The 26,407-nt window shown below is 36.5% G+C and overlaps 1 protein-coding gene across 1 annotated transcript in view; it reads left to right on the top strand.

The window, feature by feature from the left end:
* Positions 1 to 26,407, top strand: part of MDGA2 (MAM domain containing glycosylphosphatidylinositol anchor 2) — a 913,329-nt gene that overhangs the window by 856,184 nt on the left and 30,738 nt on the right. Inside the window, exons 12-14 of the mRNA XM_061430940.1 lie at positions 2,500 to 2,520; positions 9,998 to 10,153; positions 10,628 to 10,786. Of these exons, the coding sequence (XP_061286924.1) occupies positions 2,500 to 2,520; positions 9,998 to 10,153; positions 10,628 to 10,786 (336 nt within the window). The remainder of the gene's footprint in view (positions 1 to 2,499; positions 2,521 to 9,997; positions 10,154 to 10,627; positions 10,787 to 26,407) is intronic.

The raw sequence follows: 26,407 nt of genomic DNA, 5'->3' as shown, positions 1-26,407 counted from the left end.
ATGTAGCTGTGACATTGCTTAGAACTAAATTATAATTCAAAGATGTTTACTTCTTTCAAAAACAATAATTAAAATTAAAATTTATATTATCCTAATTATAAAATAAATTTAATTTCAATAATTAATTTTCAAATTAAAACATACTGATACCTTGAGGCTTTTGAGCTGGTGCTAGTGGTAAAGAACCCACCTGCAATGCAAGGGACATAATGAGATGCAGGTTTGATCCCTGGGTGTGGAAGATCACCTGGAGAAAGGCCTGGCAACCCACTCCAGTATCCTTGCCTGGAGAATCCCATGGACAGAGATTGGTAGGATACAGTCCATAGCGTTGCAAAGAGTTGGACATGACTGAAGCAAATTAGCACGCATGCACCTTGCAAGAAAGGGATTATTTTTGTTTTTCAGTGGAACTAATAAATGTATAGTCCTTTCTCTATGTTATTCATTTCATAATTAGCAATGGGGCAAGTACAAGTAGAACAGCTAAAATAATGAGAATATTCTGTCTTCTTGATGTAGAAATAGTAAAAAGTAATTTGTTGATAAACTAATCACTTGGTTAAAATTGATCTCAGTGTACTAAATGTAAAAATTTTATATGAAGATGCTTTGTGCATGTTTGTACATTTATGACATTCATTTTGTATTTTACTACTAAGTCCAAGTTTAACAAAAGTGCTTAATGGCAAACACTAGGAACCAGGGACAAAATAGACAATCTTCTGGAGGTTAGATTAGCAGCCCATTTTAATCTTCAGTTAAGTTCAGTTCAGTCACTCAGTCGTGTCTGACTCTTTGTGACCCCGTGTTTTGCAGCACACCAGGCCTCCCTGTCCATCACCAACTCCCGGAGTTCAGTCAAACTCATGTCCATCGAGTCAGTGATGCCATCTAGCCATCTCATCCTCTGGCGTCCCCTTCTCCTCCTGCCCCCCATCCCTCCCAGCATCAGAGTCTTTTCCAATGAGTCAACTCTTTGCATGAGGTGGCCAAAGTACGGGAGTTTGAGCTTTAGCATCATTCCTTCCAAAGAACACCCAGGGCTGATCTCCTTCAGAATGGACTGGTTGGATCTCCTTGCAATTCAAGCGACTCTCAAGAGTCTTCTCCAACACCACAGTTCAAAAGCATCAATTCTTCGGCGCTCAGCTTTCTTCACAGTCCAACTCTCACATCCATACATGACCACAGGAAAAACCATAGCCTTGACTAGACAGACCTTTGTTGGCAAAGTAATATCTCTGCTTTTGAACATGCTATCTAGGTTGGTCATAATTTTCCTTCCAAGGAGTAAGCATCTTTTAATTTCATGGCTACAGTCACCATATGCAGTGATTTTGGAGCCCCCAAAAATAAAATCTGACACTGTTTCCCCATCTATTTCCCATAAAGTGATGGGACCAGATGCCATGATCCTCGTTTTTTGAATGTTGAGCTTTAAGCCAACCTTTTCACTCTCCTCTTTCACTTTCATCAAGAAGCTTTTGAGTTCCTCTTCACTTTCTGCCATAAGGGTGGTGTCATCTGCATATCTGATGTTACTGATATTTCTCCCAGCAATCTTGATTCCAGCTTGTGCTTCTTCTAGCCCAGCGTTTCTCATGATGTACTCTGCATATAAGTTAAATAAGCAGGGTGACAATAGTCTTGACGGACTCCTTTTCCTATTTGGACCCAGTCTGTTGTTCCATGTCCAGTTCTAACTGTTGCTTCTTTAGGAGACTGCAATAATGCTTTCTTTCATCCAGAATGAAATTTTCTCTCAGAGTGATAAATGCTTAATCGATATATACAGATACCATTTTGTCTCTTAGGTTAGATATAGTTTTGTTTTTGCTTCAGTAATGTTTACAGTATTCATTTCTTTTCAGGTAGAAATCAATTGGCACTGTAAACACAATTAGTTTTTTGAGATAAATATTTCTTCTTGAGATAAATATTGTAAAAATGCAAATGCATTACCTGTCATTTGAAAACTGTGTGTGTGTGAAAGTAATTAAAACAGCATCAAAGTAGCTATTTGTTTTGGCTCACACACAATGACACGATATGAGGATTGCTTTATTTTCACATATACCACATATTTCAAACAGAAGTAGACAATAGCAAAAAAAACTAAAGTGTGTTCTCTGTTAGATAATTGCATTCATTCTTGAAACATCAAGAGTATAGCTTGTCAGCCTCAGTTTTGATTACTTGGTTTTGTTTAGCACTGATTAAGACATAAAAAATCAGCTATTCTATACCTTGGAAAATGATCAAATCCCTTGAGCCATTTAGCATTGATCATTTGGGTACTTTGAGGCTGTTATTGCTGAGTTCCAAAGTAGATTCTATTCAGTCTTCTAGAACAAAATGGATTGCAGATATAATTCTCTCTGGCCACAGTGGGGAAGATCATTAAGTTTTAGTTAGGCACTTATGAGATGCTGATTAGACTTTTATTTATAAAAGATATTTAAGCCATGCTAACATTATTTTTTGCTTTTCTTGTAGCTCCTGTTAATCCTCATTTGAGTAAGTATATTTTCACTTTAAAAATGACACTGTATTTGACAATTTATACAAATAAAAAATGCCTAAACATAAAAAGGTTATTTATCAATTGTTCATATTTGGGTTGACATAGAATGTCTTAGAAATAGTAAAACTGGCGTTAATTGTAAACTTTGAATTCCAAAGCCTATGGACATAAAGACAAATAATTTAATATAGATTATTAACTTTTCCTAAATATTGAGCCATTTCTCCAACATGCTTAACAGTTATTATTTGTGTAACTGTAGTTTATTTATTCCTTTTGTGACATTGTATATTATTTGTATTGCTATTATTTATTTCTTTATTTTTCACCATTTGATTTCTATATTCAACTCATGAAATATTATATTCACTTAGAAAGTTGGTATTTTAATGGTTCAATCAAGATTTTTCACTAATCACTATTCCATATTCCAGTCTTATATGAAGAAAAAATAATTTGATTACCATCCTCTTAATAATATTTCATTTTAAAATTAAGAATTGATTTTTGTCCCCTATTTTGTGTCTAGCAAGATATTGTTCTGGTCTAACAAAGAAAGAAGAGCCATCTTTGTACTCTTACTCCTTTCCATTCAACATTCTCAATTTCCTATCCTTAGTGAAGAAAATGTCCAAATCTGTTTTTTCATTTTACTGTATTCTCTTTTCTGTTTTGGCCTTTAACTGATTATATAACAAAGACCAAATTACATAGCCTCCATTCCTGCTGTGTTTCCTCCCAAAGATACTCTTTTATTCTGCTTTTGCATAGCCAAACACTAATACTGAATATTTTTATAGATCTTTATTGTTCACATCTTGCTTCAATGCATAAAAGTTCATTTAATCACCCCAATGACCTTTTAATGCAGCTATTCTTATCAGCTCTTTGAGGTTCATTTTTCTTATAATGTTTAGCACAAATGCTTCTTCCTCCACTAATTACTCCCTCATTTTGATTTTCAATTACAGTTTATCTTCATCTATGTGGAAGTTATTTTTTACTTTCTCATATCCTCCAGTAAACTGTAAGATACTTAAGAACTAAATCCATTTCTAGTTTCTCTCTCTGTTTCACTATCTTTGTATCTATAATGGCATCTCATGTTTAGCAGGTGTTCAGTGATCATTTGTTAAAAGAACAAATACATGACAGTTTCAAGATGAATTAATGGCGTAAATAAAATTCTCCCTGGCTTCTACTCAGGGGACTATTGCTAATTAATTACTATATTGACTATGGTTCCTTTAAAGGTAAGTTCTCTGACTGCACTTTCAGTGGAAATGTTTAAAAATAGTTATCACAGAAAGATTAAAAGTAAATATAGGGGAAAGTTGACAAGTATTTCAATTCAAGGCAAGAATTTTGAACAGTCTATCTACTGAACAAAATGCATACATATTTATAGACAGGAAGTGATTGTTAACTGATTACCGCAGTCCAATATAATGAGCACCATTATTTTATGGCAGCTGAGAAAATCTTACAGAAGAGATAATATCAAAGCTGGATCCTGAAAGTTTAATAAAGATCCCTCAGGTAAAGAAGGTGAAGAAAGGCTCGCCTGTCATTGAAAAGGAGATCATGTTCACACACATAATAACTGAACAAAGCTCCATTTGTCTGGTGCACAATGTTCAAAATTATTTAAGCCAGAAATGTGCCCTAAATATGGACAATATTTATTAGAATTTGAATGTTTCCTTTAAAACTTGTGTCCTTCAGATCGCAGGTATCAACTTCTCTTCCTGAGCAAGGACTTCACATGTGTAAAATGGAAATCCAAATGATGCATTGGATTTTCTATTTTTAAAGTAATTTGCAACATAACATTCTATACCAAAATTTCCATTGGCTGTGTACCTTTTGAATTTTTTTAATGATAGTCAATATGGTAGAATATGAGAGTTGTTTAGAAAAAAGAAATGAGTAAATATTACCTAATGATTTCTCTAAGTTATCAAAAGGAAGTAATTATTTTTGTATTTTTGACAGTCAAATGCATTTTTTCTTATTAATTGATTTTTTTAACCTTCATTACTACCTCCAGATCCCAAACAGATAACAATACTTTATCAAAGTCATTCGTTATAGATTCATGTTCTTAATACACTAGCTATGCATTATTCAGTAAGAAAAGAAAATAGGCCAATGTATACAAGAAGGTCATGTTTTATTTTAGATTTTTGCTAGGGAAAGTTAATTTTTCATTCCCTAAGACTACTTTTACCTACTTTCCTTAAATGCTACAATATTTTAAATTTTGTCATTTATTTTCAAGGTATAACCTACACATGATAAAATTTACCATATTTTGTGTACACTTATGAAAAAAGAGTTGACCAGTTTAAACAGTCATGTAAGCATCACCACAAGGTTTCATGACCCCTAAAATTTGTTTGTGTTGCTTTGTAGTTCAGCCTCCTTGTACCTCAGCTCCTGCCAAACTTGTTTTATGTTACTATTATTTTGCTATTAATTAGCTACAACTTACTTAGTATTTATTCTCCACAGTTTAATAAAAGGTACCTTCCCAGTAATGATATTGTTAATGAAATTGAAGTGAAAATGAAGCAGTTCAAGGAAAAAAAAATCTGAGAAAACACTGTAATAAAACCATTATGCAGGACAAAGGCTAACAGAGTTTTGCGAAGAACACACTGATCATAGTAAACACCCTCGTTCAACAACAAAAGAGATAACTCTACACATGGACATCCCCAGATGGTCAATACCAAAATCAAATTGATTATATTCTTGCAGCCAAAAATGGAGAAGCTCTATATAGTGAGATAGAATAAGACCTGGAGTTCCCTGTGGCTCAGATCATCACCTCCTCATTGCAAAGTTCAGGCTTAAATTGAAGAAAGTAAGGAAAACCACTAAGCCTGTCAGGTATGACCTAAATCAAATACCTTATGATTATACAGTGGAGGTAACAAATAGATTCAAGGGCTTAGATCTAATAATAGACAGAGTGCCTGAAGAACTATGAACAGAGGTTTGTAACATGTTATAGGAGTAGGTGACTAAAACCAACCCCTAGAAAAATAAATGCAAAAAGGCAAGGTGATTGTTTTGCCTTACAAATTATGAGGCCTTACAAATAGCTGAGAAAAGAGAGGCAAAAGGCAAAGGAGAAAGGGAAAGATATACCCAGCTGAATGCAGAATGTCAGAGAATAGCAAGGAGAGATAAGAAAGACTTCTTCAATGAGCAATGCAAAGAAATAGAGGAAAACAATGAAAAGGGAATGACTGGAGATTTCTTCAAGAAAATTACAGATATCAAGGGAACATTTCATGCAAGGATGGGCACAATAAAGGAAAGAAATGTTATGGACCTAACAGAACCAGAAGAAACTGAAAAGAGGTGGCAAGAATACACAGAACTGTACAAAAAAAAGGTCTTAATGACCCAGATAACCACGATGGTGTGATCACTCACCTAGAGCCAGACATCCTGGAGGGTGAAGTCAAATGGGCCATAGGAAGCAGTACCACAGACAAAGCTAATTAAGGTGATGAAATTCCAGCTGAACTATTTAAAATCCTAAAAGATGATGTTGTAAAAGTGCTGCACTCAATATGCCGGCACATTTGGAAATTCAGCAGTAGCCACAGGACTAGAGATGTCAGTTTTCATTCAAATCCCTAAGAAGGGCAATGCCAAAGAATGTTCAAACTACCATAAAATTGCAGTCATTTCACTTGCTAGAAAAATAATGCTCAAAATCCTTCAAGCTAGGCTTCAACAGTACATGAACCAAGAACTTCCAGATGTACAAACTGGATTTAGAAAAGGCAGAGGAAACAGAGATCAAATTTTCAACATCTGCTGGATCATAGAATTAAGCAAGGGAATTTCATAAAAACATCTACTTCTGGTTTTTTTACTACACTAAAACCTTTGACTGTGTGGATCACAACAAACTGTGGAAAATTCTTAAAGAGATGGAAATAGACCATTTTAACCGGCTCCTGAAAAACTTGTATGTAGGACAAGAAGCAACAGTTAGAACTGGACATGGAACAGCAGACTTCAAAATTGGGTTCAAAATTGGGAAAGGAGTATGTCAAGTCTGTGTATTGTCACATTGCTTATCTTAACTTATATGCAGAATACATGCGAAATGCCAGGCTGGATGACTCACAAGCTGGGATTGTGAGAGAGAAATATCAATAACCTCAGGTATGCATATGATACCATGTAATGGTGGAAAGCAAAGAGGAGCTAAAGAACCCCCTAATGGAGTAAAAGATGAGAGTGAGAAAGTTAGCTTAAAATTTAAAACTCGACATTCAATAAATGAAAGTCATGGCATCCAGTCCCATTACTTCATGGCAAACAGATGGGGAAAAAGTGGAAGCAGTGAAAGATTTTATCTCCTTGGGCTCCAAAATCACTGTGGATGGTGACTGCAGTAATGAAAAGAAAAGATGCTTGCTTCTTGAAGCTGAAGCTCCAGGACTTTGGCTACCTTATGGGAAGAAATGACTCTTTGGAAAAGACCCTGATGTTTTGAAAGATTGAAGGCAGAAGGAGAAAGGAACAGCAGAGAATGAGATGGTTGGACGGCATTACCTACTCAATGGACATGAGTTTGAGCAAAGTCGGAGAGATGGTGAAGGACAGGGAAGCCTGGAATGTTGCAGTTAATGGGGTCTCAAAGAGCCAGACATGACTTAATGAATGAACAACAGCAACAATACAAACATTAAGTATTTCTATTATAATTCTAAGTTATTTCTTAAAATGAATAAAATGTTACCAAATCTTTCTTCTTATATATTATTTATAATTGATAAGTGACTTATGCATCAACTCAAACTACTAATTTAGCAATGTTTCTTCCAAAAAAGATCATTTGATAATAAAATTTCTAAATGGTTTGAATTTATGTTGGCTTCCATATAAAATTATAGTTTATTTGAAATTCTGTTTAATATAATAAAATGATTTCAAGAATATATTTAACTATATATTACATTTAATATGATAATAATTGTGATATGAGACCTCATATATTGGCAATAAATCAAGTTACTCTTAAATGCCCTTATGCATTTTATTGACTTATATAGTCTTTAAATCAACTTATTTATCCTAATATCCACTTCCAAAATATTTATATAGAGTAAATTCATGAAATTTTGTCACAGTCTTGTTCTTCATTAGCCTCAAAAAACTTATGTTTTAAATTGAATTGAGGAGGTCTTTCTATTCAGAAGGCTCTTTAAAAAAAAATATTTTGATGGACATTTTTAACTAAAACCAAATATCATTTGTTGTCAAGAGAACCATATTGTCCTCCAGGTTCATCCATGTTATTGCAAATGGCAGAATAATCATTTTCAAGGCTAAATGATATCCTATTGCATATATCTGCCATAACTTCTTTACTCATTCATCCATTAATGGAAACTTGGGTTAGGACTATGAGTCCATGGGGTCGCAGAGAGTCGGACATGACTGAACAACTTTCAAATAATACTATTTTTCTAATAATATTTGATTTCCAAATAATATTATTTTTCAAATAATACTGCAGTGAACACGGAAAGCACATATCGCTTTGAGGTATTCATTTCATTTTCTTTGGATGTATATTCTTAAGAGATATTAATGGATAATATGGTGGTTCTGTCTTTAGATTTTTTTTAAGGAAACTTCATTCTGTTTTTCATAATAGCTGTACCAATATATATTCCAACCAATAGTATACAAGTTTTCTGTGGTTCCATAAGAGTTTTAGGAACTTTTTTTTTCTATTTCTGTTTAAAAAAAAAAATGCCACAGGTATTTTCAGAGAGGATGCATTGACTCTAAAGATCACCTTGGGTAAAAAAGATATTTTAACTGTACTAATTCTTCCAATCCAAGAATGTAAGATGTCTTTCCATTTATTTGTGTCCTCTTTAATTTCTGTCATCAGTGTGTTGTAGTTTTCATTATATAAATCTTTCATATATTTTGCTAAGTTTATTCTTAAGTATTTTATTCTTTTTGATGCTACTGAAAATGAAATAATTTTATTAATTCCCTTTTCTGGCAGTTCACTGTTAGTGTGTAGAGACACAGATTAATTCAGGAGCATGGTTCCAACTTCAAGGGCTCCACTCCCAAGAATATCTCATAAATTTAACCCATTGCAGGGGGAAAATGTGGGAGTCTTTATTATTTAGATGTCTATAACTTTGTGAATCGAAGGGAATCTGTACTCAGTTTTTACTTCATTATTTACTAGCTGACATTAGCCAAAACTTTCTTTTCTGTGAACCTCATGAGTTAGTATTTCTGTATTTTTATAGAGTTCTTAAAGATTGAATGAAATAATGCAAGCTTTCTTTATTTTTTTCAGTTTAAGATATTAGTTACTCCTGTGTTTCAAGCAGGGCCCATTCCAGTAAGAAAACCCTTTAATACCTAGAAACATTACTACCATTCTCTGAACTTCTTGTTTGGTCTGAGCTCAGCATGTGGCTGGCATCCAAGAAATCCCAGTTCTTCCACAGGTTCTTCATAAAATCTTTTCATTACTTTGAAGTACAGCTGCTCAGTCATGTCCAACTTTTGCGACCCCATGGATTGCAGCTTACAAGGCTCCTCTGTCCATGGAATTTTCTAGGCAAGAGTACTGGAGTGGGTTGTCATTTCCTTCTCCAAGGGATCTTCCCAAGCCAGGGATCGAACCGGGGTCTCCCTCATTGCAGGCAGATGCTTTATTGTCCAAGCCGCTTCCCTTGTGGCTCAGCTTGTAAAGAATCTGCCTGCAATGCAGGAGACCTGGGTTCAATCTCTGGGTTGGGAAGATCCCCTGGAGTATTCTGGCCTAGAGAATTCCACAGATAGTCTATGGGCTGCAAAGAATCGGGCACAACTGAGCAACTTTCATTACTTTATTTCTAGTGAATTATAAGCATCTGGCAAATCCACATTCAAATAAAGTATTGAAGTTAACTACTTTTTAAAAATAATTTGCCATTATCTTTCCTTAAGTAAGCCTCCATTTGTGCAAATGAGTATGCGTGACAGCATCTGCAGATGTGGTATGAAATATTGTAGGCTGAAGGTAGATAGCTAAAGTACCGTCAGGTAATTTAATTAAGACTGTTTTCTAATTGTTCTGTTTGGATTGTTCCTATACTTGAAGAAGGAAAGTTGGGAAATTCTTCAGCCATAATTCAATCAGGCAGCACATTCTTTATTTTCAATTAGTTGGATATTTCAGAGGAAAATGGTTTGGGTTTAAATTGTTAAATAAGAGGCTGATTTACATATCAAGATTATTTTTCATTTCCATTAAAATTGAAGTAGCTTTAGGTTTAGTTGTCATATTGCACATTATTTTGGCTATGGTGCCATAATTGCAACCTTGCATTATTATTGCTGTATGTTTTAAATTTTTCTTAGAAGACTATTGCAATGTTTGTATTAATTTAACTTATTGTAATTAAAATTTGCCAACAGGAGAATTTCACTGTGGATTTGAAGATGGTAACATTTGTTTGTTCACCCAAGATGATACAGATAATTTTGACTGGACAAAACAAAGTACTGCAACAAGAAATACAAAATATACTCCAAACACTGGACCTAATGCTGATCGGAGTGGCTCCAAAGAAGGTATGAGGGTATGAAATGGTGTGTTCATATCAATCATACTCTAGCCTGGACTTTTAAAAATGCTATTATGCTAAATGTGAAATGCAAGAGAATGTTTAGCTATAGATTTAAATATTTTGGAATAAAACATGAAATTTTTTATTTACCATATCAAGTATTCAGTCATTTCCAAAGTTTGTAATCATTAATTTTCACTGAGAACTTACTGACCTGTATAAAGAGATTAGGAATTTTTTTGACAATTCAAATTAAAAATTCCAGGTTTGCCTCATTTTTATACATTTTTAAAATTTTATTTTTAATTATGTATATTATTTATTTTTATATTATGTTTGCATATATAGATTTTATAAATAAGATGCAGACTCCCCTATCAATTTTACTATTAATATATATGAAAATTCTAACCTCTCAGTGATTTTAAATTTCATGTCACCTACTAATAATTTGTCTACACATTTTGTCTTTTCAAAGGTTTTTATATGTACATTGAGACATCTCGACCCAGACTGGAAGGAGAAAAGGCTCGACTTCTCAGCCCTGTTTTCAGCATAGCTCCCAAAAACCCTTATGGACCCACAAACACTGCGTATTGTTTCAGCTTCTTTTATCACATGTATGGACAACATATAGGTGAGATGGCAAAAATTACTGTTTCTTCTAAAGTAAATCATAATTTGGAACAAAAAGGTTCACAAACACATAAGATGAAGTCAATTTTAGTCAAAGAATATCATCATTAAATTTTTAATGGCTCAACTGCACATTGACAATGAGATGCAAAGAATGTTAGCCCATCATGTTCTAATTTCCCAAATTTAGATTAGAATTTGAAATTTGGGGGCATTACCTACCTCCTCTGGAATCCTAATTTAGGCCGACCTAAATTAGGTTAAGTTCTTCATGAGATCTTCTTGGGACTCAATACCAGCATAATTTACACTGTTTCTTTCCAAAGAAATGTGCTTGGATAATGACGCAATGTATATTAATGACCGTGAAAAGCAATATTGTCACATTTGGAAGACAAGTGCTTTTAGCAATATGTACACATTTGAAATATTGGTGTGATAGCTTCTTGTTTGTAAAGTGTGCCTAACATACCTAGTAGGATTTAAGAATATCCTTGGTCCTGAAAAACATACAAAGTTGAAGACACACTCCCTTCCCTTAAAGATCCTAAGAGTAACAGAGGCTAAGATGAGTAATTACACAATCATGCTAGGCAGAATACCACATAACCTCAAGAAAGAACCTAATAAACTTGTTAAGAGTAGGGAGGTAGGGGACAGAAGGAGTTCATACAGATCTACAGTTCTTTATGTGTAATTATAAAATCAAACCAACTGAACACAAACTGTTTTAAATTTAATTATTTGGCAACCACTTTCTAGCCTGATCTGCATATGTTAGAATATATGACCTGAACTAATATAAATCCATGTATAGTCTTTATTTATCCAAATGAATATGAACATATATACTATTTTCAGCAAAAATATTATTGTGTTTAATTGTGGGATTCTGTTTTAGTTCTTAAGAACTAAAGAACTAAACTTTAAGAACTAAAACAGATTATATATTACATAAGACACACTCAACTATAAAATAAGATAAAATTCTGAATGGTGAAGCATATCTAGCTCTACAGAGCTTGGCACAGGACTGTGGATCTTTATCTATTTGGAGGATAAGGCAGTGCCTTGGGACAAAGGGAAATGTTTCTCTATGAAGGAAGGGTACATTTTCAATAGACAGAGATAAGCATAGGGAAGATTGTTTTTGTTCAGTCGCTCGGTCATGTCCAACTCTTTGCGACCCCATGGAGAGAAGGGCACCAGGCTTCCCTGTTCTTCACCATCTCCCAGAGCTTGCTGAAACTCATGTCCATCTAGTTGGTCATGCCATCTAACCATCTCATCCTCTGTCGTCCCCTTCTCTTCCTGCCTTCAGTCTTTCCTAGCATCAGGGGCTTTTCTAATGAGTTGACTTTTTGCATGAGGTTGCCAAAGTATTGGAGTTCAGCTTCAGCATCAGTCCTTTGAATGAATATTCAGGACTGATTTCCTTTAGGATTGACTGGTTTGATCTCCTTGCAGTCCAAGGGACTTTGAAGAATCTTCTCCAACACCACAATTCAAAAACATCAATTTTCTGGCACTCAGGTTTCTTTATGGTCCGACTCTCACATCCATACATGACTAGTGGGAAAACCATGGCTTTGACTATATTGACCTTTGAGGCAAAGTGATGTCTCTGCTTTTTAATATGCTGTCTAGTGTTGTCATAGCTTTTCTTCCAAGAAGCAAGTGTGTTTTGATTCCATGGCTGCAATCCACCATCTGCAGTGATTTTGGAGCCCAAAAAAATAAAGTCTGACACTGTTTCCCTTGTTTCCCCATCTATTTGCCAATAAGTGATGAGACCAGATGCCACGATCTTCATTTTTTGAATATTGAGTTTTAAGCCAGCTTTTTCACTCTCCTCTTTCACTTTCATCAAGTGACTCTTTAGTTCCTTGTTGCTTTCTGCAATTAGGGTGGTCTCATCTGCACATTTGAGGTTATTGATATCTCTCCCGGCAATCTTGATTCCAGCTTGTGCTTCATCCAGCCCGGCATTTCTCATGATGTAATCTGCATATAACTTAAATAAGCAGGGTGACAATATGCAGCCATTATGTATTCCTTTCCCAATTTGGAACCAGTCCGTTGTCCCATGTCCGGTTCTAACTGTTGCTTCTTGATCTGCATACAGTTTTCTCAGGAGGCAAGTAAGGTGGTCTGGTATTCCCATCTCTTTAAGAATTTTCCACAGTTTGTTGTGATACACACAAACAAAGTCTTTAGCATAGTCAATGAAGCAGAAATAGATGTTTTTCTCGAATTATCTTGCTTTATTTTGTGATCCGACAGATATTGGCAATTTCATCTCTCATTCCTCTGCCTTCTCTAAATCCAGCTTGAACATCTGGAAGTTCTTGATTCATGTACTGTTGAAGCCTGGCTTGTAGAATTTTGAGCATTACTTTATTAGCGTGTGAAATGAATGCAATTGTGTGGTAGTTTTAACATTCTTTGGCATTGCCTTTCTTTGGGATTGAAATGAAAACTGATCTTTTCCAGTCCTGTGGCCACTGCTTTTTCCAAATTTTCTGGCATATTGAGTGCAGCACTTTCACAGCATCATCTTTTAGGATTTGAAATAGCTCCACTGGAATTCCATCACCTCCCCTAGCTTTGTTCGTAGTGATGCTTCCTAAGGCCCACTTGACTTTGCAGGGAAGATTAGGGTCTGGTAATGAAAAAACAAAATGTGGATGTGAGAAATATTAATTGTCTTAATATAAATTTAACAAATCTAAAACTTAAAATTTGTTGTTTTTCTTTAGTCACTAGGTCGTGGTCAACTCGTTGAGACACTATAGACTGTAGCCCTCCAGGCTCCTCTGTCCTTGGAATTTCCCAGGCAATTATACTGGTGGGTTGCCATTTCCCTCACCAGGGGATCTTCCCAGCCCAGGGATGGAACCTATGTCTCCTGTATTGCAGGTGGATATTTTATCACTGAGCCACCAAGGAAGCCCCTAAAAATATAAACATTTTCCTATAAATTAATAAATTTGTGCACATATTACCAGCTATTATACTTATTTAAGTGAAGTAATCCTTTTAATAAGTTTGTAAAGATGAGCATCACTATCCATCTTTTACAGTTTAAGAAAGTTTAACCTTTGTGAATTTGTATGAATTACAAAATTGTTTATGCTGGTTTCAAATTCATAGCCAAAATTATTAACCAGTATTCTTTACAATGGAGTAGTTGCTGACAAACTCAAAAAAGGAAACTCCTGTGCGGTGAAAAAAAAAATATGCCCTCAACATGAAGTCAGGAAATCTGTGTGGGAATTTGGTTGTAGCACTCAGTCTTTGTAAGAATGTACAGAATTCACTTAAAATATCTGGATCTAGGTCTCCTCATCTTTAAAATATGAATAGTGATTCCTATTTCAGAAATTTGTAGTTTCAGAGCTCCCCTGGCAGTCCAGTGGTTAAGACTGTGCCTTCAAAATGCAGTTGGTATGTGTTCCATCCTTGGTCAGGGAATTAGTAATCCCACATATCTAGCAGCCAAAAAAGCAGAACATAAAAAAACAGAAGCAATATTTTAACAAGTTCAATAAGACTTTAAAAAATGATCACATCAAAAATATCTTTAAAAAATTAAGTATGATTTTTTTTTTAAAAAGACTGTTGTAATTCAAGTTAAATAAGATAATGTACATGAAATCTTCAGATGGTAGACACTCATAATGTTAGGTTACTTTGAATTTCAAAGAGGAGCAATATTAGCAATCATAAAATAATAGCTAGTATTTATGAAATACTCATGATGGACCAGGACACTATTCCTAACATGTGATAGATTATTTCTCTTAATCTTTACAATAGACATTTAGACTCATTAAAAATGTTATCCTGTTTTATAGATAATGAAATTAAAATACCGAGAACATTAGTTACCATGCCAATCATATCATAACTGAAAAGTGTGTGTTTGTACTTAGTCATGTCCAACTCTTTGCACCCAACAGACTGTAGCACACCAGATTCCTGTCCATGGGATTCTTCGGGCAGGAATACTGGAGTGGGTTGTCCTAGCCTCCTCTAGGGGATCTTCTCGACTTAGGAATTGAACCCATGTGTAGTGAAGCCATAACACTAATCTGGGAAGCTGAACATGTAGTCTGCCTGCTTCACCTGCAAGGAGACTATTGGAATATCCTGAAAGCTTAGCTGTTTTGTAGTCAGGGAAAACTTACTACAGAGTTTCTACAGACAACATGTATAGTGACATCTATGATTTGAGGAAATAAATCTCGTAAGCATAGGTAAAATTATTGAAAAACAGGATACAGACTGGAAAAGCAATTAAAAAGCTATGAGAATAGTCATGGGTTCACTGCAGCCCAAACTATGAAAGGGAATAAATCTCAACACAATTGCCAGACCATATTATTTATTGTGAGATTACTGTTTTATTACCAGTATAGGATTAGCTTAACTCTAATTCTTCTCTTTAATCAGGTATGATTTCACATACTCTATTTTGACTATATTTCATGGACTTTTTTTTTTCTTTTCTTCCAGTATACCTTGAAACAGGCATAGTTTAAAATGGTTTTCAAAAAATAATTTCAAGATGAATATTTTGAATTACTTTAATTGAGCATGCTATGCATTTACCTTATTTGTGAGGCTGGCTTCCTTCGATTCCCTCTCAAATGTTTTGCATATTTATGCTGAGTTTCAAGATAATTTCAGTATACTTTTAACTTCACCACTGTTATTCTTATGCACTTTATTGTCAATGAATGCCAACTTGTTCTGCAGTTTTGTTCTGATTATTTCAAAGAAAAGGCAGTTCTCCATTTTTTCCATGTTCTCAAAAATCTACTATTTTGATACCTGTGCCATTTCTCTGCTTCCTCAGAGACCCAAAGTTTGCAGGTATTAGGTATATCACTAGGGTCCCCTCTCAGCAGGAACAATCGAGCTGCTAAAATCTAGGCAAAAATACCTGTCGCAGACATTGACTACTCAGTCAATGACAGTTAGGTGAGTTACCTCATTAGAAAGATACTGCCTGTATCTAAAACCTTCCCTCTTTGCAAATATTATTCTAAGATGTTCATTCATCTGTTAACTTGGGGTGGAGGGTGGGGGTGGGCATTTATCATCACTGGTTTTACAAACTAGTCTCAGTTTTATCTGTTCTTTTGGAAAACAAGATTCAAAATGATTTGTCCTGGATTTCTAATCACATACTTGGGATTATTACTTCTTGAGTAACCATGAGTAATCTTTGCTCTTTTGGTTGGCGCTAATGGACAGTATATCATTGAAAAGAGTCACAAATTTTTAAATAATACAAAAATGGATGCTCAGTTATTCATTATTTATTAAAGTTTCCTTTTTGAAATGAAGTCAAATATGTTATATTACTTATCTATTATTGCTGCATGATAAGATTCTCCCATGTTTCGTGACTTAAAACAATAAAGATTGATGATCTCACATTTTCTGTGGGTCAGGAGTATACGTATGGCTTAGCTGAGTGCTTGTAGCTCTGGGTCTCTCATGAGGCTGCAGACAAGCAATCAGGTAGGACTTCAGCCTAAGTCAAAGACTTCACTTGGGGATGATACACTTCTAAGCTCACCTTATAGGATTTTGGCATGTCTCACTCCCTCACAGGTGTTAGACTAAGGATATTGATTTCTTGCTGTCTGTTGGCCAGAGGCCATTCTCAGTTCTTCACCATATGGACATCTCTCTAAGACTGTCTCATGACAGCAGACTTCCTCCAAAGCAAGTGATCCATGAGAGAGAGCAAATACACACCTGACATTTGTTATAACCTAGTTGCTGGAGTGACATCCCATAGCTTCTGTCTTTTTCTATTTATTACAACTGAGTTGATCATCCCAATTCACATTCAGGGGAGGAAAGATACACAAGTGTTAATCCTAAGAGGTTGAAAACATTGGGTGGCATCTTAGAGATTGTCTGCCACACTTTTACAGTTTCTTGTTAAGTTTTCATCAAAATTGATTTGAGAAAAAAATAAATGAGAGCTATAATGTGTCACCTTTAAACTAACTGTTGATTCATAGGTACATGACACAATATCTGACTATTTGTAATAACTTAAGATTACTACCGCACAATTGCACTCATCTCACACACTAGTAAAGTAATGCTCAAAATTCTCCAAGCCAGGCTTCAGCAATATGTGAACTGTGAACTTCCTGATGTTCAAGCTGGTTTTAGAAAAGGCAGAGGAACCAGAGATCAAATTGCCAACATCCGTTGGATCATGGAAAAAGCAAGAGAGTTTCAGAAAAACATCTATTTCTGCTTTATTGACTATGCCAAAGCCTTTGACTGTGTGGATCACAGTAAACTGTGGAAAATTCTGAAAGAGATGGGAATACCAGACCACCTGATCTGCCTCTTGAGAAATTTGTATGCAGATCAGGAAGCAACAGTTAGAACTGGACATGGCACAACAGACTGGTTCCAAATAGGAAAAGGAGTTTGTCAAGGCTGTATATTGTCACCCTGTTTATTTAACTTATATGCAGAGTACATCATGAGAAACGCTGGACTGGGAGAAACACAAGTTGAAATCCAGATTGCCGGGAGAAATATCAATAACCTCAGATATGCAGATGATACCACCCTTATGGCAGAAAGTGAAGAGGAACTCAAAAGCCTGTTGATGAAAGTGAAAGTGGAGAGTGAAAAAGTTGGCTTAAAGCTCAACATTCAGAAAGCGAAGATCATGGCAGCCAGTCCCACCACTTCATGGGAAATAGATGGGGAAACAGTGGAAACAGTGTCAGACTTTATTTTTCTGGGCTCCAAAATCACTACAGATGGTGATTGCAGCCATGAAATTAAAAGACGCTTACTCCTTGGAAGGAAAGTTATGACCAACCTAGATAGCATATTCAAAAGCAGAGACATTACTTTGCCAACAAAGGTTCGTCTAATCAAGGCTATGGTTTTTCCTATGGTCATGTATGGATGTGAGAGTTGGACTGTGAAGAAGGCTGAGCGCCGAAGAATTGATGCTTTTGATCTGTGGTGTTGGAGAAGACTCTTGAGAGTCCCTTGGAGTGCAAGGAGATCCAACCAGTCCATTCTGAAGGAGATCAGCCCTGGGTGTTCTTTGGAGGGAATGATGCTAAAGCTCAAACTCCAGTACTTTGGCCACCTCATGTGAAGAGTTGACTCATTGGAAAAGACTCTGATGCTGGGAGGGATTGGGGGCAGGAGGAGAAGGGGATGCCAGAGGATGAGATGGCTGGATGGCATCACTGACTCGATGGACGTGAGTCTGGGTGAACTCCGGGAGTTGGTGATGGACAGGGAGGCCTGGCGTGCTGGGATTCATGGGGTCCCAAAGAGTCGGACACAACTGAGCAACTGATCTGATCTGATCTGATCTGAAGATTATTTCAGCAGTCCTAAACCACAAGTAAGCAACTTGATTCTTGATTAATCAGCTAAATTTCTAACTTTCTTGCAAAGAAATTGAACCTCATATGAGTTCACTGGATATGACAAAAACTTATTAAAAATCAGTAAAATATATACTTCATTTATTTCTAAAAATAAGAATGTGAAATATAAGCATCAAACCATACCAGGAATTTAAATATAAAAATACAAAAGACACTTACGAATATAGTCATTGAACTTAATAACAATGGTTCAATACAGTTGTGTCTCTAGAAAGCTACTTTCACTATGAAACAAATAGGAAGTAAGGAAAAGGAGTTCATTAATGAAATCTATTCTCATTAATCCTGAGACAGAGGCAGAAGTGATACAGCAGAGTGAGGTGGATTGTATGAGGTGGGATTGTAAATAAGAGGAAAAGAAGTTAATAGAAAAGGTAGGTTTAGAGATACATAAAGCAGCATGAAGCAAGTTTCTTAAAGAGATGGGAATTTAAAAATCTAGTGGGGGATTAGCCTTGAAAAAGATACTCATGTCTCTTCCACTGAGTTGGGATAAAAACAATTAAAACTGCTTCTGATTCATTCTTTGTTGCAAAAACCAGCAAATAGATGCAAAATTTGTCTTCCTAACAGTTTGTTTTCTGTTTAAAATAAATGCAAATGTTGCATTTTGAAGAATAAGCCATTTTTAAAAAGTGGTAAATGAAAAGAAATACTGATCAGAGATATAGAGAGCTGGTGAGATCAGAGATCAAGAAGTCATTCTTCAGCCTTTTTAAATGTATTTTGGTATGGAATGTTCAGTTTGACTCTCCATCACTTCTTTTTGAAAATACCTTATTTATTTATTTGGCTGCACTGGGTCTTAGTTGCGACACAGGAAACTTTGAACTTCGTTTCTGCACGCAGGCTCTGAGCTGTGGCATGTGGGGTCTAGTTCCCTGACCAAGGATCAAGCCCCAGCCCCCTGCATTGGGAGCATATAGTCTCAGCCACTGGACCACCAGGAAAGTCTCTACATCGCTTCTTGTGTATTGTACCGAATTAGTCTGCTAACTACTTTTCTTGTTGTCTCTTTAGCCCCAAGTTTCTGGGGGTAAAGATCATTCTCTAAAACTAATAACATAAAGACCTCAGGGATGCATGATCCCCTGGCTTCTCCTTGGGGAGGCTCCCTCGTTTATTCCAATTCTGCATGAATTTCTCCAAATTGATCTGTGTCGTTATCTAGGGCTTCTTTACAGTCTCTCTCCTGCTCTCTTTCTTTTTTTTTTAACCTGCTTGAACTGTATGCTTGGGGAGAGCAGAAACAATGTTTCTTCCCATCAGGTGGTACTCTGCAAATGTAAATGTTTAAGTGACCTCTCCATCAATATTTATTAAGTAAATGAATGTTTTATAAAACATATGGTAGAAGTAATACTTCCCTTAATCATCTAGGTAACTCTTTTCTTCCTTCAAAATCCAACTCAAGGACATCTGCTAAACTTCTTCCCCATCATCCCTGCTCATTCTGTTCTCATAACACTTGGTCCACATCTTTGTACACATGTTTGGTACACATGTTTGTTGTTACCCTGACCCCTGATAGACCATAAGCTCCTTGAGAGAAATAAGCATGATTTATTCATATTTAATCTTCTGGAAAAAACAAATTGCCCAATAGACTTTTGTAAATGATACAAACAGGTACTTTAACTTCTAACTTCTAAAAGAGTGAAAAAATGAGGGAAATGAAAGCATTAGTTTAGGTTGAAAATTGAAAGTAGTTTCACCAAGATCTTATAGGATAAGTTGGAGGAAAAATAGGAGTTAATCATTGACAACTTGATTGTGAATTCAAGTTTTATGGCAGCTTAACCATAGACTAAAACAAAAGTGTCACATATTTCTTAACAATTTAAAAGGAAACTTATCTTTATGAAAGTACTCGGTACTTGGTGAAAGGATTCAGTGCTACTGCTAAGTCGATTCAGTTGTATCGGACTCTGTGGGACCCCAAGGACTGCAGCCCACCAGGCTCTTCCATTCATGGGATTTTTCCAGGCAAGAGCACTGGAGTGGGATGCCATTGCCTTCTCCGGAAAGGACTCAGTACCTATAAGCAATATAGATATTGCTACATGGATGTGTGCTAAGTCACTAAGTCATGTCCGACTCTGTATGACCATATAGACTATAGCCTGCCAGACTCCTCTGTCCATGGGATTCTCCAGGCAGGAATACTGGAGTTGCTATGCCTTCTTGCAGGGGATCTTCCCGACCCAGGCATCGAACTTACCTCTCTTACTGTCTATTGAATTGCCAGGTGGGTTCTTTCCCACTAGCGTCACCTGGGAAGCCCAAATATTGCTATATTATATATATATTGCTATACTCTTAGCAATATCTTCACTTAGAACTTTAAGAAAAACCATAAAACATGTACAATAAAAATTGTATATACTAATAGGGCATAATACATTAGATAGTAAAATTTGGGTTTTCAGCTGCAATATTGTGATACAAATATGTTGCATTATGAAGATCTAACAAAATGTAAAAATAAAATTTAATGAATCTGAAAAAATTAATGAATCTGAAATTAAACTCTTGATAAGTTTCTCTTAATATGATATTCAGTTCATCCTTTAGCAAGAGCTGAATTAAAGCTTTCTCCATGCTGACATTCAAAGGTTTTTAAATGGAGACTTAAATGTTTTTATATAAGATATAAAGAAAACAAAGGTGACAATCTTTTGCATGATTTTAGGAGTCTGATTTTTATTCTTGTTTTAGGCAAATATCCTATTTCTTCTGGTCAGTAATTTTAAATCGACATTTTTGCTTATATTTCAAATACATTCATCAAACAGAAAATCTGCTCATACACTTTTTTATCACCTCTTTGGACTTAAACACCATGTGAGAGACAGTTTGAGCCTAAAAAAAAAAATTAAGATGCTATTATTTTAGGGTTTAATTACATTGACTATAGAAGTACTTCAGCAAAATAAATGTATAATTTTGAGACACTTGCATTTGGTCCACTTCTCAGAATTAAGGCCCTTGCAAAAGACAATTCTCAGGTAGCTGGGAGTCTAGATAAGGTTGGTTAATATTCTACACTTAAATACAAGAGAATAGTTACCAACAGTGGGCTATTTGTTAATAATTGATATTAAAGTACTCTTTCTGTTAAGAATTAGATAATGCTTCTAGCAAAGTCTTGTTTATAGTTAATACTGCTAATGCCAGTGTCATCAGTGAGGAAATAATGAGGTAGAAAGAAGACATTAATTCCCTAAATTGCTTTGTTAAATTAAGCTGTATTTTTAAGGGGGTGGTGGATAGAATTTAACCATGATTTATTACCACTTATAATCAAAATATTATTACAGAACCTTGTCACAGACTCTCCAACAAGACTATATGTAACATCTAGTACATTTACCTTTTAAGTCTCTGATTATGAACCATCAGTTACCCCTAAATATAGTTTCTTCCTACTTAATTATTCATTGATGATGGTATTGCAGAGGAGGAAGAAATTTTCCTCTATCTTTCTGGGTTCTGACTGGTCTAAGAATTAAATTTACATGAGAAATGCAGGTCAGGATGCAACAGTTAAAACTGGACATGGAACAACAGACTGGTTCCAAATAGGAAAAGGAGTTCGTCAAGGCTGTATATTGTCACCCTATTTATTTAACTTATATGCAGAGTACATCATGAGAAACACTGGACTGGAAGAAACACAAGCTGGAATCAAGATTGCTGGGAGAAATATCAATAACCTCAGATATGCAGATGACACCACCCTTATGGCAGAAAGTGAAGAGGAACTCAAAAGCCTCTTGATGAAAGTGAAAGTGGAGAGTGAAAAAGTTGGCTTAAAGCTCAACATTCAGAAAACGAAGATCATGGCATCCGGTCCCACCACTTCATGGGAAATAGATGGGGCAACAGTGGAAACAGTGTCAGACTTTATTTTTCTGGGCTCCAAAATCACTGCAGATGGTGATTTCAGCCATGAAATTAAAAGACATTTACTCCTTGGAAGGAAAGTTATGACCAACCTAGATAGCATATTCAAAAGCAGAGACATTACTTTGCCAACAAAGGTTCGTCTAGTCAAGGCTATGGTTTTTCCTGTGGTCATGTATGGATGTGAGAGTTGGACTGTGAAGAAGGCTGAGCGCCAAAGAATTGATGCTTTTGAACTGTAGCATTGGAGAAGACTCTTGAGAGTCCCTTGGACTGCAAGGAGATCCAACCAGTCCATTGTGAAGGAGATCAGCCCTGGGATTTCTTTGGAAGGAATGATGCTAAAGCTGAAACTCTAGTACTCTGGCCACCTCATGTGAAGAGTTGACTCATTGGAAAAGACTCTGATGCTGGGAGGGATTGGGGACAGGAGGAGAAGGGGACGCCAGAGGATGAGATGGCTGGATGGCATCACTGACTCGATGGACGTGAGTCTGAGTGAACTCCTGGAGTCGGTGATGGACAGGGAGGCCTGGTGTGCTGCGATTCATGGGGTCACAAAGAGTCGGACATGACTGAGCGAGTGATCTGATCTGATATGAGATAAATTAACAGGAGAAAAATCACATAGAGTTTTGTAATCTGTATACTGGAGAGAGACCCTGAAAAACAGTAACCAAATGACCAAATGAGGAAATGACCAAAGTCCTCATTTTAAATAACCTTCTCTGCTAAAGACAAGAGGATGTTGAGGCTGGGGAGTCATTTATAAGAGGAAAAGCACAGTAATCAAGGGTGATTGTGATGCAGATTTAAGTCATTACCTTCACCATTGCTAAGCCTTTCCAGAAATTTGGTTGTCCTCTTTCTTACTTGGGCTTCCCAGGTGGCTCTAGCGGTAAAGACTCCACCTGCCAATGCAGGAGATTGAAGAAGAACCCTTCCCTGGGTTAGGAAGATCCATACCCTGGCAGAGGAAATGACAACACACTGCAGTATTCTTGCTTGGAGAATCCCATGCACAGAGGAGCCTGGTGGGCTGTGGTCCTTCAGGTCTCAAAGAGTCTTACACAACTGAAGCAACTTGGCATGCATGTAGGCATGCGTATGTATGCCCAGGCTTACAGATGGAGATTTCCCTTTTAAATGTACATGTTTCTTACCAAGCAGCAGCTCCTACTTGCTTTTCAGAGAATTTCCCATTTCTGCTGATTTTCAGAAAATAAGAGGCTTAAAACAATTAATATGCCAAGGAGACATGTTTTAGAGGGTCAAATTCTGCTCCCCTACATCTCTCAGGCAAGGTGTAGTCAGTTCAGTCACTCAGTCATGTAGGACTCTTTGAGACCCCACAGAGTGAAACACACCAGGCTCCCTGTCCATCACCAACTCCCAGAGCCTACTCAAACGCATGTCCACTGCATCGGTGATGCCATCCAAGCACGTCATCCTCTGCCCTTCACTTCATCTCCCGCCTTCAATCTTTCCCAGCATCAGGGGCTTTTCCAGTGAGCTGGTTCCTCGCATCAGGTGGCCAAAGTATTGGAGTTTCAGCTTCAGCATCAGTCCTTCCAATGAATATTCAGGACTGATTTCCTTTAGGATTGACTGCTTGGATCTCCTTACAGTCCAAGGGACTCTCAAGAATCTTGACCAAACCACAATTCAATAGCGTCATTTCATTGGTGCTCAGCTTTCTTTATAGTCCAATTCTCACATCCATACATGACTACTGGAAAAACCATAGCTTTGACTAGATGGACCTTGGTTGGCAAAGTAATGTCTCTGCTTTTCAATACACTGTCTAGTTTGGTCATAGCTTTTCTTCCAAGGAGCAAGCGTCTTTTAATGTCATGGCTACAGTCATCATCTGCAGTGATTTTGAAGCCCCCAAAATAAAGTCTTTCACTGTTTCCATTTTTTCCCATCTATCTGCCATGAAGTAGTGGGACCAGATGCCATGATCTTAGTTTTCTGAATGATGAGTTTTAAGCCAAATTTTTCACTCTCCTCTTTCACTTTCATCAAGAGGCTCTTTAGTTTTTCTTCGCTCTCTGCCATAAGGGTGGTGTCATCTCGAATTCTCAGGTTATTGATATTTCTTCTGGAAGTCTTGATTCCAGCTTCTGCTTCATCCAGCCCAGCATTTTGCATGCTGTATTCTGCATATAAGTTAAATAAGCAGGGTGACAATATACAGCCTTGACGTACTCCTTTCCCAATTTGGAACCAGTCTGTTGTTCCATGTCCAGTTCTAGCTGTTGCTTCTTGACCTGCATACAGATTTCTCAGGAGGCAGGTCAGGTGGTCTGATGTTCTCGTCTCTTTAAGAATTTTCCACAGTTTCTTGTGATCCACACAGTCAAAGGCTTTGGCATAGTCAATAAAGCAGAAATAGATGTTTTTCTGGAACTCTCTTGCTTTTTCAATGACCCAGCAGATATTGCAATTTGAGTTCTGGTTCCTCTGCCTTTTCTAAATCCAGCCTGAACATCTGTAAGTTCACAGTTCACATACTGTTGAAGCCTGGCTTGGAGAATTTTGAGCACTACTATACTAGCGTGTGAGATGAGTGCAATTGTGTGGTAGTTTGAGCATTCTTTGGCATTGCCTTTCTTTGGGATTGATTTCTTTGGAATGAAAACTGACCTTTTCCAGTCCTGTGGCCACTGCTGAGTTTTCCAGATTTGCTGGCATATTGAATGCAACACTTTCACAGCATCATCTTTTAGGATTTGAAATAGCTCTACTGGAATTCTATCACCTCCACTAGCTTTGTTTGTAGTGATGCTTCCTAAGGCCAACTTGACTTCACATTCCAGGATGTCTGGCTGTAAGTGAGTGATCACACCATCGTGATTATCTGGATCATGAAGATCTTCTTTGTACAGTTCTTCTGTGTATTCTTGCTACCTTTTCTTAATATCTTCTGATTCGGTTAGGTCCATACCATTTCTGTCCTTTACTGAACACATCTTTGCATGAAATATTCCCTTGGTATCTCTAATTTTCTTGAAGAGATCTCTAGTCTTTCCCATTCTATTGTTTTCCTCTATTTCTTTGCACTGATCACAGAGGAAGGCTGTCTTATCTCTCCTTGCTATTCTTTGAAACTCTGCATTCAGAACCTCTATCTTTCCTTATATCCTTTGCCTTTAGCTTCTCTTCTTTTCTCAGCTATTTGTAAGGCGTAGTCAGACAACCATTTTGCCTTTTTGCATTTCTTTTACTTGGGGATGGTCAAGGTATTGTAGTAGGATGTTTAAACAAAATTAACAATGTGACTGAGAAAGTCTGATGTTTCAAATATACATCTCATTTTCAGTGTAATTAATAAACAGTATTATTTCATCAATTGAATTAATGGTAAGCAAATAAGTTGAAAGCTTTTGTTTCTCATCCGGTATACTTTTTGAAACTAATTTAACTGAAAATATAAATTTATTGTGATGAGTATTTGTATCCTTAGTGATGCTGAAAGCTCAGCTTCTCTGTACATTGGTGCCTAATGAGTCTTAGAGACAAGAGTTTTGGGTGAAGTAGAAAATGAAAAGGCTTCCCTGGTAGCTCAGATGGTAAAAAAAAAAAAATAAAAAAATAAATCCCTGCAATTCAGGAGATCCAAGGAGCTTCCTGGGTGGGGAAGATCCCCTGGAAAAGGAAATGGTAACCCACTCCAGTATTCTTGCCTGGAGAATTCCATGGACAGAGGAGTCTACTGGGTTACAGTCCATGGAGTCACAAAGATTTGGATAGGACTAAGCAACTAAACACTCATTTATTCATAAAAAGATCGCTTTATTACTTTGCCAGGCAAAGGGAGCTGCAGTAAGCTAATGCCCTCAAAACTATGTATCCCAACTTGGGGAAGATATTGAGAAGTTTTATAGTAATTATTCAAAGAAGGCATAATCATGATCTTTGATGGCCTCTACCTGCATCAGCTTAAAGAGGGGATTCAGCTCTCCAACCAGAGATTGAGGCCAGGTTGTACAGTGAAAGCACTGAATCCTAGCCACCAGACCAGTGGTCAGTAACAAGACCCTGACCCTTGGCTTTGCAGAAAATAATTCCCACGAAGACAGAAAGTAGTAAAGCATGTAAAGTATTTATTAGGAGGAAAAGAATACTGTACGTATGTGGATAGACACATAGGCAGCTTAGAGAATCCCTGAGTCACACCCTTATGGTGGTTTGAATTCTTTTGTTGTATATCACTTTCTTTTTTTTAGCCAGTCTGTTTGATTTGCCTGCTT

This window comes from Bos javanicus, chromosome 10 (assembly GCF_032452875.1).
Source record: "Bos javanicus breed banteng chromosome 10, ARS-OSU_banteng_1.0, whole genome shotgun sequence".
Classification (NCBI taxonomy): domain Eukaryota; kingdom Metazoa; phylum Chordata; class Mammalia; order Artiodactyla; family Bovidae; genus Bos; species Bos javanicus.
The sequence above is the reverse complement of the archived record's forward strand: the minus strand, read 5'-3'. Positions and strand labels throughout refer to the sequence as shown.